The sequence below is a fragment of the Bactrocera dorsalis genome, chromosome 5 (assembly GCF_023373825.1).
Source record: "Bactrocera dorsalis isolate Fly_Bdor chromosome 5, ASM2337382v1, whole genome shotgun sequence".
In the NCBI taxonomy this organism is placed as follows: Eukaryota; Metazoa; Arthropoda; class Insecta; order Diptera; family Tephritidae; genus Bactrocera; species Bactrocera dorsalis.
The window spans coordinates 8,497,088-8,512,386 of record NC_064307.1 but is presented as its reverse complement, the minus strand read 5'-3'; the positions used below and the strand labels follow the sequence as shown (position 1 = coordinate 8,512,386).

The 15,299-nt window shown below is 40.0% G+C and overlaps 1 protein-coding gene across 1 annotated transcript in view; it reads right to left on the bottom strand.

The window, feature by feature from the left end:
* Positions 1-15,299, bottom strand: part of LOC105231467 (uncharacterized) — a 166,186-nt gene that overhangs the window by 47,547 nt on the left and 103,340 nt on the right. Inside the window, exons 4-5 of the mRNA XM_049458540.1 lie at positions 5,332-5,400; positions 2,392-2,551 (exon numbers count right to left, since the gene is read on the bottom strand). Coding sequence (XP_049314497.1) covers positions 2,392-2,551; positions 5,332-5,400 — 229 coding nt within the window. The remainder of the gene's footprint in view (positions 1-2,391; positions 2,552-5,331; positions 5,401-15,299) is intronic.

Genomic DNA, 15,299 nt, shown 5'->3' with positions numbered 1-15,299 from the left:
GATCCAAGCAGCATGCACCTGGCTCTCAAGGCTATAACGGAGAATGCCTTCCGTGACGCCTTCAATGTTTGGAAATCGCTCTGGCAGCGCTGCATCGACGCCGAAGGAGCTTATTTTGAAAGTTTTTAAAGAATTGCAACGATTGGTTTAATTAATTTTTTTTTTTAATCGACTCAGCGCTATTACTTTTCGATAGACCCTGTAGTTAAGAATGTTGGAAATGGCTCGTGCTTAACTGTTTACCCAGTAAAATCAAGATCCCTGGGAGTATGCAGTACAGAAAGTGTAAGCTCTAATTTAAAATTCAAATAATTTTTTCTGAACACTGGAAAAATACAATGCAAGTCTATGCACAGAAAATTAGAAACCTTAATTATGTGTACATTTGGTATTCGTTAGTTATTGTACTACAACAAAATACTAGGAGTAACTAGCGAAACAGCTGGAACCTTCAAGGGAAAGCAGCTGTGCCTGTTTCTACCTCCGCAAGTGAACTAGTCACACCCGAATGCCCTTCCTTGCTGTCCGGCGCTTTCGCTCCAGAGCAGTGGACACGCTCGACTGGACACTGCAATAATTTTTATGAGTCACCTGACGCAAGGATCCGCTCTGGCGTGCTACGGCCAGGTTGGCCACCTTGTCGGCGGTCGTTAGCAAAGAGTAAAACGTGCTTTTTATGAATCATAAAACTCTTGTTATCTTAATTATTTTTGCGCTCCGGCATGTTTTATGTCCTTCTTCCTACCTTCGCACACAATTTTTCCGCTGTGACTTATCCTGTGCCGCTTGGGCGGGAACTCGCCGCCTATGACTAGCTTCTTGGCTTTGCTGATATCGTCCGCCGCGATTTAATGTAGAAAAAAATATATATTTTATGTCTGCTTGAAATAAAAAGTGTGTGTGAGAAAGTTTGTTTTAATGTATCACTTGGGAGTGTTTTAATTAGATATGATTTCCCCCCAAGTATAAATTATGTTATAACCCTTTCTTCCCAACAGCAATGCATGTGTTCGCTTGTGTTTCTTTAATAAATGATTTCTTTGCTTTTTGTTAGCTTCTTCTGTGTGTTCGGTTATGTTGACCTTCAAAAAAAAGTATTGTTTTGCCTTTCTTTTAGAGAGGCTTAGTTCCGCACAGGAGAATATGCTGCATTTCGTAGCGAAGTGTAAGCATCTGTAAGCTCTTTTTGGCTTGGAGCCAAGCATAGCATATTACGAGATTTGTGGATGGCACTAAAGTACCTGCTTTGCCCTAATGAGAGTTAGAAATTTGTTTTATTTTGGTGAAATCTTAAAAGCGTGAGTTTGTTACTTCTGATATCAATACGAGCCAATACGCGTTTTATTATGTACCGAGGTGGAGTTAATTCCATGACCGCACGGAACCATCAAAAGAAAGCTTTTGTACAAATAGCTCAGCACAGAAGGATATCAATAATAAGCTTCAAGATAACGAAGAAGATTTGGCCCAAGTATGGCAATACTAGACCCAAGATCTTATGAAATAGATTCTGAATTAATATTGACAAATTTTCAGCTGCTACAACGAAGCACAGGTCCTTTAGAGGAGTACGCGACGAAAATGGATCTGCCGCAGCTGCAAGCTAAAAGGGAATACGGAAACTATTTTTCGCTTTCTCTGTGAATGCCAAGCTCTATCATAAACCCGAAAAAGAATACTTGGAACCCATCAGGCACCGAACGTTAAATAATGCATTGAGGGCATCAAATCTTTTAAGGCAACTGTGGAATCGGATACCAGGATTAAAAGGTTCTACGATAGTGCAACTAAATTTCGTATCCACCTCTAATTGACACTACCCACCTTATTCACTCTGAAAAGGCTTGAATCTTTTCAGATCGTGTTTTAGGTGGGTAACACATCTATCGGTTTTATTACATTGATGGGAACTTGGCTATACGATTGCATTAATTTTACACGGACTTACTTGATTCCCTAACTTAGCTTCCAACAAAAGCGGATTTTTGCTTTGAACACACTAGGTGAAGATCAAACTTCTAGTTCAAATATAATGTTTTGGAAGAAAGAAATTTAATGCAGCCATTCTTTTTCACTATAATATCTACATTCCACCGAACTAAGACTTGTACGTCTCTTCATTATCACAACTGACTTGATACTAAACTAGTTTCGCTTCTCGCATTCGAGGACTCTATCACAACTGTCTCGCGTTCTGATACCACAAATCCTTAAAATGGAAGGTAGAAAGTAGAAACCAGAAAAGAAGCAATAAGCAAATTAAAGTTTGCACAAGTTCTTTAAAGAGCTTGCGACAACAAATATCCATTATAATAAATACTTGGGTAAACACAATAAACTTTTTGCATTTTAAAGCTTAGCTACCCACACTTTTCCTAACTCACTACTTACCCTGTCCACAGAACGAACTCGACATTGTCGCCCTGTCGAGTCTTCATCGCTTTCGCTGCCGACTCAATTAGGCTCCAAGGACTATCGCAGAAGTAATCGCCAAAACGACCAGGTGAGCGAATGGAACTGCTTGGCGATTGACCGTCGATGCGCCAGCAACCTGAAAAAGCGTAAGTAGAAAATACCGTTTTAGAATACTACGAAAATCGCTGCACCAAAGAAAAACAAACAATGCGCTTTAGTTGACATTATAAACGCAAAAGAACTGAAACTGAAACTAACGAAGTCTTCGCGTAAGCTGCTCAGGTGAGGCAAAAAACTCGACAATGCTGTGGCATTTCCTCAATCAGATTAAAAAGTAGATTTAATAAAATTAAAAGCACTAAAAAGCATAGAAAATTTTTGCTTCAACCACAAAATGAAATTGGAAAGTTGCAGGCACGAACAACAGACACTTTTTTTGCTGACGTAGCCGAGGGCTATACGACCGCCTATTCATTGTCCTAATAGCCAGCACAGTTTTGTTGGGCTAACCGTGGCCCCGCATACGCTTCCGGGCCGGTCTTCCCTTCTCCTTTCACCACCCGAAAAGTCCACTTTAAATCGGCACGTAGAATACCGGGCCACAACCAAATAGCCGAAATAAAAGGAAGTCAACAATAACAAATACTCGCAATAAAGACTATACGTAATACAAATAAACCAAGTCGGTGGCGAGTGAAGCGAACAGGACGGAAAATGAAATCAAAGAGAAAAGAGGAAATGAAAAGAGCAAAGTGCTGTGTGGAATTCGCAATAGAAATAAAATTTTAATTTGATTGAAACAATAACAATTTGCCGCAAACGAATGCCAGAAATCTGCAGGACACTTCGGAGCCAAAATGAAATGAAAGCGAAAGGTGTCTGCATTTCCGGAAACGGCCAGTTAAGTAGATGGCTTGACTTTGAGTGAAGTTTAAATGGCAAGTTCAACGGAGCATTACATATTAAAAATAACATAAAAATTTCAGGAATTTTCTTCGGTGATAATCGAAGCAAATGCACTGAGTAAAATATATATGGATGTTGGTAAATTTTTTGCATATGTTTGCGCTCCATTTCTTCCATCACACTGATTTTACCCTTCACTTCCGACGATTTTCGAAGACTCCAACAGCGAAGAATTTCCCAGGTAGAACTTAGCCGAAGTATGATCGAACGTAACTTTGCCTTAATTGGGTGTATGCCTAACTGTATACACATGGAAAAGTGTTAAAAATGAGAATATTGAACAATTGTATCATGCCCTTCTTTCCACTCTCCTTTTGGTGGGGTTTCAGATTGCATACAGTTTTAGTACAACAAATTGAAGCGTTGTCAGAAGGAAATCACAAGTTGTAATTTATAAGTCCGAGATGCGGCGTCTAACAGAGTTTTAAGACCGGAGCATATTTTTGTAGAACCCACAAGGGTGATCTAGAAACTGATGCCCAGAACATACTGAAATTATGGAGAGAAGACTTCTCTAGCCTGCTGAATGGCTGTAAAAGCATAACACCTGGAGATGGAGAACCCGATTCCCCAATCAATGACGAGCAGACGTTCCATTGTCTGACCATGAAATAGTTTGAATAGCACCCGTCTGAAGGACAACAAAGCAGCTGAGCTATTCAAATACGGCGGCGAAGAACTGATAAGAAGCATGCTTCTTTGTAGAATATGATCGCATAAAAACATGATCGACGATTGCAATTTAAGTGTGCTCTGCCCAACTCACAAAAAGGGAGACGCCACAATCTGCACCAACTACCGTGAGATAAGCCTCCTCAACGTCGCATATAAGGTTCTATCAAGCGTATTTTGTGAAAGATTGAAGCAATACCAAAAGCTCCGTCAGGATTGGGAAGGACCTTTCCGAGCCGTTCGATATCAAACGAGGTTTTAGATAAGGCGACTCCTTCTATCTACTTCTGAAGAAAATAGTTCGAGCTGGATCGAGAAGGTACAATCTTGATATTGATATCATTGGCCGCAACAACCGCGACGTTTGTTCTGCTTTCTTCAGACTGCTTAAGGAAGCAAAGCAAATTGGCCTGGTAGTGAACGAGAGTAAGACGAAATATCTGCAGTCATCCAACAAACAGTCGTACGTAAGGACGAAAACACTCCAGCTCTGGAAGTATTCGACGCAAAACCCGGCAGGGGAAGTAGAGGAAGACCTCCACTCTGTTGGAAAGACCAGGTGGAGAAGGACCTAGCTATATTTGGAGTCTTCAACTGGAGCCACTGTAGTGCTGTTGTAAACTCGCCTAAAACCGCGTAAGAATAAAGAAGAAGAATTTGTAATTCCATAAGGTTGAGAGTTTTTCCTGAAATTTTAAATCTTAGAAACCATAAACGAGTCACTGCAAACTATTATGAGCTGTATGCATTAGCTCTAAAATGTGCGCTTAGTTTCGGGAATATATAGTAAGATAGCGAATAAAACATGACTTCAAGATTTCATTACGGAGTTTAATCGACGGCCTTCCAAACACATATCGACCGATTTTACGATTTCGACTAGCTTATTATGTCGCGCGGGAGAGGCCTTGTTCGAAGCAGAAGAAATCTCTATTTCTGTTTCTTATGGAGTAGTTATAGTTTGTTCTCTGATTTCTAGGGATCTGACCCAGCGGCTTCTTTTTTTTCCAGACCTCAAGCCCTATTCTTTCGATGACCACCGAAGAATAATTAATTTGAAATTTTAAAAAAATATGTGTTTCGATATGAAATTATACGAAGTTCTCAACTGGGCCAGTATCAAGGTAATTCTTTTCAAATACTTAGAAGGACACGGAGGATACTTTAAGCAAAATAAAAAAGAAACGTTTTAACAAATAGGTAATAAAATAGACAAAAGATTAAGTGCAACAATTTAATATTGTTTCATTTGAATATGCTTGCATGTCTTTTACTCACTGTGCATAACGTCGCCTTGCGTCGAGTAAAATGTGTCCAAGTGAAGATCTGTGATGTGCCAAAAATAGCCTGCAACGATAGGAAAGACATAAAATATTTAGAAACATACAAGCTAAATGAATTTCCAGCAATCCTGACAGGTTGTCCTCTACTTGTCCGCAAATTGCTACAACAACAAATGGATCTGTCGCAAAAACGTAAGCTTGCACATGCTACTTTTATTAGAATATTAAATTTTAATGGTGTTAAAGAAGTGCTTGACTCAACGCCTCACAACTACGACTGCCGCAGACCATCTCAAAGCGAATAATTTAAAACATCACTCAAAGTCAGAGCGGACATTTAAGGCCACAAGGAGACAAGCTGAAAGGAATCAAGCCAGAGATACGGAAATAAGAGGAAATAAAAGGACGAAGCAAGTGAGGCGAGTGGGCGAAGGAACACTTGCATGTGTATATACATACATATGTATGTATCTGCATGCATATGCAGACAAATATGTTTATACATTTTTTGGAGAAATGCCCAAATATATTCATACAACAAACAGAAACGGAATTGCTGCAGTCTGCACCTCAGAGAGCTGGTGCGTTTACATTTGCCTGTGAGTGCGGGAGTCTCCATTGACAAATTGTACAACCGTATTACAACTCGTAAGCGACAATTGAACGAGCTGTGGACGCAAGTACACGTTTGTCCATATGTGCGCATGAAACACGCATTACGTAAATGTAAGAGTATAAGCGCCTTACCCACACACATAGGCGCGCACTCGTGTGTGTGTGTGTGCATTAGAGTGGGTTGACAACCCTTCCGTGTAATGTATGCTAACGCTTTCGAGCATCTCAAAGGGACCTGCGGAACACACAAGAAAACAACAATTCCGGCTCGAACAAACTACATGTGCCCGTCGCTGGGAAATGAGCTGACGCACTTGCGGCGTTGATTTCACGGCGACAGTGTTGCCAACCTAATCAAAATGAAAAAAATAAACCTCTAATAATTAGGCTGCAGCAGTGAGGCATGCTCTCTTCAGTTTTTTATATGTCAGTCATTGACAAATTTCGAATTCGAACGTTCAAGCATGTCCACAAGGAAATGTTTCCGGTACTCTTTTTGAAAAACAAAAAATCAGTTATGTGGACGAGTCGAGCAAGACCGCGTTTCATACCCAAAATATCCACCAAAATTATTCGAACGGATTCGCGATAAATATCGAGCTCTCTTGACATCTCTATAACACTTGTCTTTTCGATTTTCAAGCACCATATCTGATATTTTCATCAGTTGACCGTGAATAGTTTATTCGTTCAGTTTTTTACGAATCTTGCGGAGAAAAGAACATGTGCGAAATTTCAGAACAAAATTAAACGCACAAGAATGAAGGATAAAGAGCTCTCAATGACTTCTAAGCCGCTTTTTTCAAAATTTTTCTTCTCTTACTTTTCTCTTCTTCTTTTAAAGCACTTTCTGTATAATTTGATGAGATTAGGCCCAAAGCATCACATATCGTTACCATAATTGCAATTTAAGAGCGTGGCAACATCATACGAATTTTGCTGATTTATATTTATACCCAACAAGGCATGGTACTCTGAACTGCTTTTGACTCGCCACTTCTCCTTACGCTCTTAATTAGCGCTACACTCTTGGCAAAAAACGAGTTGATGTTTGTTCGAGTTGCTACTTTCAACTTCCTCGATTAATCTAAGATTACTAAGAGAAGATGTTTCGGTCTGAAAGTACCAAAATCAGTAAAAAATGAAACCGTTAATGTGATAATGTTTACCATTGCCGGATCGTGTCTTTGGTAGGTACTTCAGCGAAGGCATACATTTGGCTTAACTGACCGGTATGAGTACTTTAAGCAACTTATATATATTTTTCTTCAAAGAGCAACGTTACTCTGACTTGAATTCGCAGCGCGTGAAAGGTATAAAACTATTGGCTTATGTAAACCCGTGTGCAGCGTTGCCTGTGTGTAGACGAGGCATAACAACAAAGTGGGTTCCACAAAAACTGCATTTAATTTCAACACATATTTCTAGGAGTGACGTCAAACGCCCGGACATGCGACATGATGTGACTTTAATTGCAGACGGATATTTTCGCAACAAAAACAAACGCAGATAAAACCGAAAATGGTGAAAACAAACGATAATGAAGGGAAATAGTGAGAACAACCGCCAAGTTGACTATAAATGAAATAACAGCAGCGCGTTCGTGTTCTTGCTTCCAAACAATCCCGAAGGCAATCAGAGCATAAGCGCCCCGCAGCCAAAGCAATTGGTTGAAACTATTTCCAAACTAGTATCAAACGCATGACTCACTGGTCGAGCGACTGACTTTCCTTTGCTTACATGCAAGTGATACATTTCAGAGGTTGATGTCCTACTTGATACAATTCTCAGACAACTGGTCCATACTAGCAAAACAAAGTAAAGCTGGTTAATTAAGCGAGATTAATTGTTTTTAATTATTAATCGAGAAAAAATATATAAGTACAAAGTGAAACCTTCCTTATAAAAAACAACTGTAGTCTTATGTGTGAAATAAATTTAAATCAACAAACTTAAAAATCATTCCAGAATTGGTATGAGTCTGATGATTCTTCGTTTGGTTAGAATTTGAACTGAACTCGTTTCTTGCAAACTCATATATTCGCTAGAATAGTTTGCTGCTTCTCTCCAGGAAGGGTACACATTGACATACATACACACATGCACGCAGTCTTGGAAAATGCGCAACAACAACTACGCTAACGCTCTAGTGCCAGCCACACACATTCCAACGCTTACGGGAATATGTGTGTGGGAAAAGTACAGCAGCAAGGACGCGAAGCTGCCTACAGCCTTCAACAAGCCAAAAAACGATTCGGAATTCGTAAGGAATGGCAAGGACACATTGTCTGCAGTTGTCTGCATTATTTCAAAAGCTTGAGGATTAAAGCCTCGTGCCCTGTGTCACACACACACACATACGTGCAAGTATGCCTTTACATGTGTAACTCTTCTCTTCTTTACTCCTTAGTTCCGACATTGCCTGTTTCTATTCAGTCTTGAGCTTTTCAAGCGATTTGCAGTTTTATTTGTCACTGAGCCTTCTGTCAAGTAGCTAAGTGTATGTGAATTGCTGCTCCATTTCCTTTGCTTTACACCTCTTCTACTCAGACGTCTGGATATGAATTTATAGGCCTTTGGATGCCACGTTCTTGGCGCTTGCAAATGTACAACAGAAGAGCTCCTCCTCGTCTGGGGACTTACAGTTTGTTCTTTACACAGATAGTTGACTCTTTCAACGCCACTAGGCCGAATATATGAACATTTAATTACGATATGTGGATATTGATATTGTATATACTGTGAATAGTTTTTGGGAGCGGGCATTTCAGTTCTCTAATTATTTGATTTTAAAATATGGAATGTCCGAAAACAGCATACTATTGGGGGAGGAAATAGTAAGACTTTTCAATTTAAAATTCGCCCGAAAAGCCAATCGTCGAAATATTTTTTCAAGGTTGGTATGATTGTCAGTGATATTTGTGGCACATGTCACATCAAAATAATTATTCGTGTTTAGTATACTTTAGTCTTTCAAATAAGGTCCATTAAATTTTGTGTGCGGAATCAAACTTTAGGTGCCGAAACGTTCAGAATGCTGGAAAAGCTCTTCGGTGGTAATTGTTTGTCGCCTGCAAGTGTTTTTGATTAGTACAAACTATTCAAAGAAGGTCGACAACGCGTTGACGTCGAACCTTGTCCAGGACGGCCATCAATATCAACTGATGATCAACAGGTCAATAAAATAAAGGAATTTCTGTTTGAGAATCGACGATTAATAGTCCGAGGTTTTATTGACATCGTTGGAATATCAGAAAGATCAGTGAAAACCATTTTGAAAAATCACTAGGTCTAGGAAAAGTTAAAGCACGATTGGTTCCAAAATATATGCTTACGACCCGGAAACAGACGATCAATCGGCCAAATATCGTGGCAAAGGTGTGAGGAAGCCGGAAAAACAAGCCAAGCAGGTCAAAAGTCAAGGCTATGTTGACTGTGTTCTTTGATTATCTAGGTCTGATGCACTCTAAATTCCTTTCGGCCGGCCAAACTGTCACAAAGGGATATTATTTGAATGATATGCGTCGTTTGCGCGAAGCTATTCGTAATTATGTGCCGACAATTCTTGGTTTTTCCACAACGCTAATGCACCGTCGAATACTGCATTAATTCTTCGTGAGTTTTTCGCCAAATTTTAAATCAATAGCTCCATGTGACTTCCGGCTATTCAGCAAACTCAAACACCCGCTCCGTTTTGAGTCAATTGAAGACATTAAATGTAATAACGCATTGAAGAGTACTCGGAAATTGACTTTAACAACTGTTTGGAGGATTGTAGAGAACTTTGGCACTAGTGTATTGGGGCCAAGTGGTATTACTTTGAGGATGACGACATCGATTTTTAAGAATAAATTAAAAATTTTAAAATTATGACCAAAGTCTTACTATTTTTTGCCCATAGCAGTACGATAAGAGTCGAATCTAAATCTTTGAGTGAAAGCATATTTTAAAGAAAGTACTAAACTTGTGATTATCAGGGATATATTTAACCAAATGTCTAATTTTTTACTCCATATCCAGTATAGTTCCTTGCTGGGCTGTTGCAAAACCAATTCGAACTCTGCTTTAATCCAAGGCTAATCTAATTGATATAAATATTGTTACAATGGGTTATGTTAACGGTACTGAGAGTATTTGTAGTACACGAATTTTATTCGGAACAACAATTCGGAAAGAAATCTGGCCTGCGATAGCCAATGAATTTAATGATCATTTGCAGTTACTGTTAGTTAAACTACTGGCTTGATAATTCACAAGTGGGCACTCAATGGGAATTCATCACTTCTTTTGGATGGTAAGACTAACTGAGAAGATTGCATTTTTTGTAATTCGGAAATGAAAACAGTGCTTGACATGGAGGCCGTTGAAGAAGTTTATTATTGATCTTACGGTTGTATTGTCTGAGCTAAATGAAGTATCTAATCAGCTTTTAATAGAGGCACGTGTGTCATCATAACTCGGAGCAATGGTGCAATTTACCCTTTGCCCGAACGACAACTCTGGGCACAGGTCGGCGTTGCAGCGACTTAAGCTCGTTATAATATTTGTCGTTTCCCATTCCAAATTCACTCATTCGTTCACTCACCCATGCATACTGTTTGCATGCGCCTGAACTTATTTGGTTTTATGGGTTCACTTTGACGTTCGTCGACTTCGTTATGGCGTTATGGCGCTGTTGTGCAAGTTACCCAATTGCAGGCCAGCGATTCAGCACAAAACTTTTCGCGTTAAAGTTAAATTTAAGTGAAAAAATTCTTCTCAACTTTATGCATTGTTTCAGATTAAGCATTTTCCACATTTTCATCCTTCAAAGACGTCTGCTTACGTGTGTGTGCGCGTGTGGCGTGTGGCTTGTTTGCTTTGGATATGACTTGGCGTCGCCGGCGCCTTGTCGGATTGACTAACGTTTTGCGAAGAGCATTTCTTCCACTTTATAATTTTTCTCTCTTTTCGGAGCGCTACATTTATTTTGCAAAAGTTTTCAACAAGTCGTCACTTTGCACACAAACCTACGCACACATACGTTTGTATAGTCGTGTATGTATGGGAAAACTTTGGACTTCTTAGGAACTAAAGCGATAAAAGTGTTCATCGTTTATAGGCAGAATGCAGTCAAATGAAATGTTTTCTTTTAAAGTAATGGTTATGAACTCTCCGACGCAGTTCTACACACGCACACGTTTGATTCAAATAAATGTGCTTAGGCGGGTGTGCGATCCGCAGACTTTTCGTTGGAAAATGACACTAGTGTTTAATGGCAATTGTCACCTGAATGCCCGTCAGGCGAGTCGCATTTAATTTTGTTTTTCTAAGAATCCACAACAGATTTTAGCAGCGGTAAATTGTTGAGACACTCACTAAGATCCACTCCAACCATCGTGCACATATTGCCCGTAGACATGGACGGAAGGTGTATGGCTGTGAAAGCGGCCATTAGACTCAGAGATTCTGGGTTTCTAAAAAAACATGGGTCTGAACACTCGGAAATCCACACTTACTTCGACTTTCTGCCGGATCACATGGATCATGGAGTCGGCAACCAGAACTCCGGCGGCTTCTTCTTTACCCACATACCGGCGAAGGAGTTGTGGGTAGGAAGAAGCCGTTGGAAGAGAGGGGCAGTGAGCTTCTTCACGGATGGGTCAAAGCTTAGGGGAAAGATTAGTGGAGAGGTCTATTTTCGGGAGCTCTATATCAACTGCAGTTTCAGACTTCCTGAGCATTGCAGTGTCTTCCAGACCGAAACCGCAGCCTCCTTCGGATAAGTAACTATTCACTCAGATAGTAGATCGGCTATACTAACCTTGAACTAATTTATAGTGCGTTCAAGGCGGGTTAAAGCCTGCTTAACCTCGCTATCAATAGCCCAGACTACTTTTGTGATAAGACTAGTATGGGTGCCAGGCCGCAGCGGAATCGCAAGAAACTCTAAAGCTGATGAGCTAGCAAGGAAAGGCAACTTATAATTGATATCGGTAGAATGGGAGCCGATCAGTGCTGTCGTATCCTCTTACGGTCTTCTACTAAATAGCTGAGCTTCACGGATATACATACGTCTTAGGCCATGTAGTACTCAGCAGAAATCTGCTGTCGCAAGAAATGCGTTACATGAACGACCTCTCTCAAGATCTTATCGGAAAGACAACGGTAACAGTTGTCTGTGTTTTGAGGACCAAATCACATTATTTTTACGCTCCATTTCATATTTCAGATTCAAAAAAAAAGTCGGTTAAGAGACGATGCGTATTGGAAGCTGTCGAAAAAGAGCAAATATCAACGAAATGATCAAAATGTTTAGTTCTGACTGCCGATTTAGAATTGAAAAAAGTGCTTGCAATAAAAGTAATTATTCTTACGATTATTCGACATTTTATTGCACAATAAATAAAGCTGTGCTGAATGGTGTTCAAACGCTCAACTAGTGCACCACTAAATATTCACATTATTTTACCGACATCGATTCCCCAGCTTGAATCGCAATTCTCTCATGTAATCGTGAAAGTTTCATTAAGTGAAAGTGCAATTCACAGAGAATGAAGACCTTGATCTAAGTTGACCTTGCCAGCGATTTCATAGCGAATCTCTGCCATTATTGTTTTCACATTGCCATGCGCTTTCATGAAAACAGAGTATCAAATGCATATGTGTGCGTGTGAATCCTTTATATGTATGTACTTTTATATGTATGTGTGAGCAAACAATGAGTAAAGCACACTTTTTTATATGCAAGTATGTGCGTGTTTGTTCACGTGATTCCAGCTATACATCCCCATACACTCATGCACCCTCTACTGCAAGTTGGAAATTCTTTCTTTCACTGTGGTTGGGTTCAATGTTAACGGCGCAGCGGTAAAACTGCTATTGGCTAAGCTGCATTTGTGGCATTTATGGATATATCAAAATTCACAGAGAGTCGCATCGCTATTCCTGTTCCAGCGCTCCTAAACCGTGGCAAAGCAGTCAGTTCGTTGTGAGGAGGACCGTGGGTTATCATGATGTCAAGGTTCAAAAGTTAATGTAACTCTTAGATAACCTCAGCGGTAGATGGACTTTACGTTGCATATTACATAGATTGTTTAATACAAATATCTTGTATTGTAAATGGGTACTCGATTTAGCCAATGAAGTAAGTGCAGTTTCATGTAAGGACAAATCAATCGAGAAAAGTTATTGTGTGTTATCTTTTCTTTTTGTTTAACCAATTCGCTATCGGAACGCTCTTTTGCTCCAAATTTTACAGCGGCTTCATATTAAAGCGAAGTGCATCAAAAACAACCTTGCTTTAGTAAGCTCAGAACGAGCAGGAATGTCTGCCCAGTACCTCACCTATATTCAGCGTACAAGAATTTCAGATATTTTATGTACCATTTTTACCGTTATGTTGACCGACTTCAGCTATGTAAACATACACGTACGCATATTTTTGTGTTTGATTTATATACACATTGATATGCTATTCTTTTGTTGCGAATCCGAAGTTCATAGGTGAGCTTTTTGTGGCATTGATTTTCGATTAAGCACGTAACCGAATCCTCATATAGTTACCTTAGTGTACATGTAGGTGTGCAGTTATGTTGAAAGTTCGAACATGCAGGTTATCGGAATTTAAACGAGTATTCACTTAGTTATATATATATATAGTACATAGTAGGAGCGACGCAGGTGGGTTGGAGCGCATGTGACTAGGAATGATACGAAGGGATTATCAGCCACGGCAATCAACGAAGTGCGCATTTATGAGCTCTGCTTGTGGAAATGCATGCATCTCCGTTTTGTTTTTGTATAACTAACACGCATGGTACATGCGGTACTCTGAGCCAAGCTTCGTATGGTGTAAGTGGATGCTTAGGGCTCCGTTAACGTTGTGAACAAGTGCGCGAAAAATCACAACAACAAGTTCTGGGATTTAGTAGGTTTACGGATCAAAGCTGCTGGTTTACTATTGTCACCTATTAAAAGATGTTGCCGAATAAGTAGCCGTAAGATAGTGTGTATTTTCCAGCGATATTTGGGGCTAATTGAGTGGATTATACAGCAGCTTCTTAAGTCGGTTCACGTCAGCATGGCGTTAACCGACAAGGACCGTCACATAAGCAGCCATGACATTTCTAGTAGCTTAACAGGAGAAGAAAAGTGGATCAAATACGAAAATAATGTGCGAAAAAGATCATGATCCAAGCGTGGTGAAGCTCAAAAAATGGTCGCAAAGACGACCTCGACGCCTCTAAAGGTTTTGCTGAGTGTTTGGTGGGATTGGAAAGGAATCATCCACTATGAGCTGCTCCAGCCTGGTAGTACTATTGGTTCCACATTTTACTGTCAACAACTAATGACATTGAAGCAAACAATCGTAAAAAGCGGCTAGAACTGAACAACAGAAAGGGCTTCGCCTTCCATCAGGACAACGCTAGACCACACACATCTTTGATGACTTGACAAAAACTGGGAGAGCTTGACTGGAAAGTTTTGATGCATCCGCCATATAGCACTGACCTTGCCCATGGAACTACTATTTGTTTTGGTCAATGCAGAACTCCCTTAATGGCGTAAAGTTGGCTTCAAAAGAAATGTATGAAAATTACTTGTCGTAGTTTTTTTGCCGAGAAACCAGAAAAGTTGTACACTGGTCGAATAATGTCTCTAGCAGAAGAATAGCAAGAAGTGTTCGGCCAAAATTGTACATATTTGGTTCATTAAAGTTCATTATAAATATAAAATAATAAGTTGAAGTTTGATTAAAAATACGAAAAGACTTTTTCGACTGCCCTACTTTTGTGTATTTTGTTGAGGAGCTGGGGATCGAACTTATGGCTTAAGAGCTTCGTATAGCCGTCCTAAGGTATTAAAGATTATGTTATTCTACAAGTAGGGACATATATCTGTAGGGTATAAAAAGCCATAATATTCGGCTGGCAACACAACTGCTATGCAAGCGAGAAAGTACAGTAAGTGTGCATGCTCCATATTAACACTTTTAAGTATTTTAGTGTCGGTGCACTTGCGACTCCTTTTGAAGGTGTGTGTGTGTTTGTGTTTGTGTGTGTGGCTGCAGCCTTGACTGCTTTTATTTTCATTCACTCGCTTCCACAGCGCTTTCAACGGCGCAATACTACTTGTTTCCGGCCATCAACGGCACCAGCGTCACTTGGCGCACACTCACATGCGGCTGAGCAAAAAACGGTCAACAACAACAGCAATAGCAACAGCAACAGCAATAAAAGCGAGTGCATTTTACGTGTATTTCATTGTTTATGGTTGCACCCAGCCAAAGTCCATGTTGCACACGTGTGTGCCATAAACTCAGCGCCTTGCTCTCTGCCACACGCTTCAAGTGGTTATGTTGCTAGC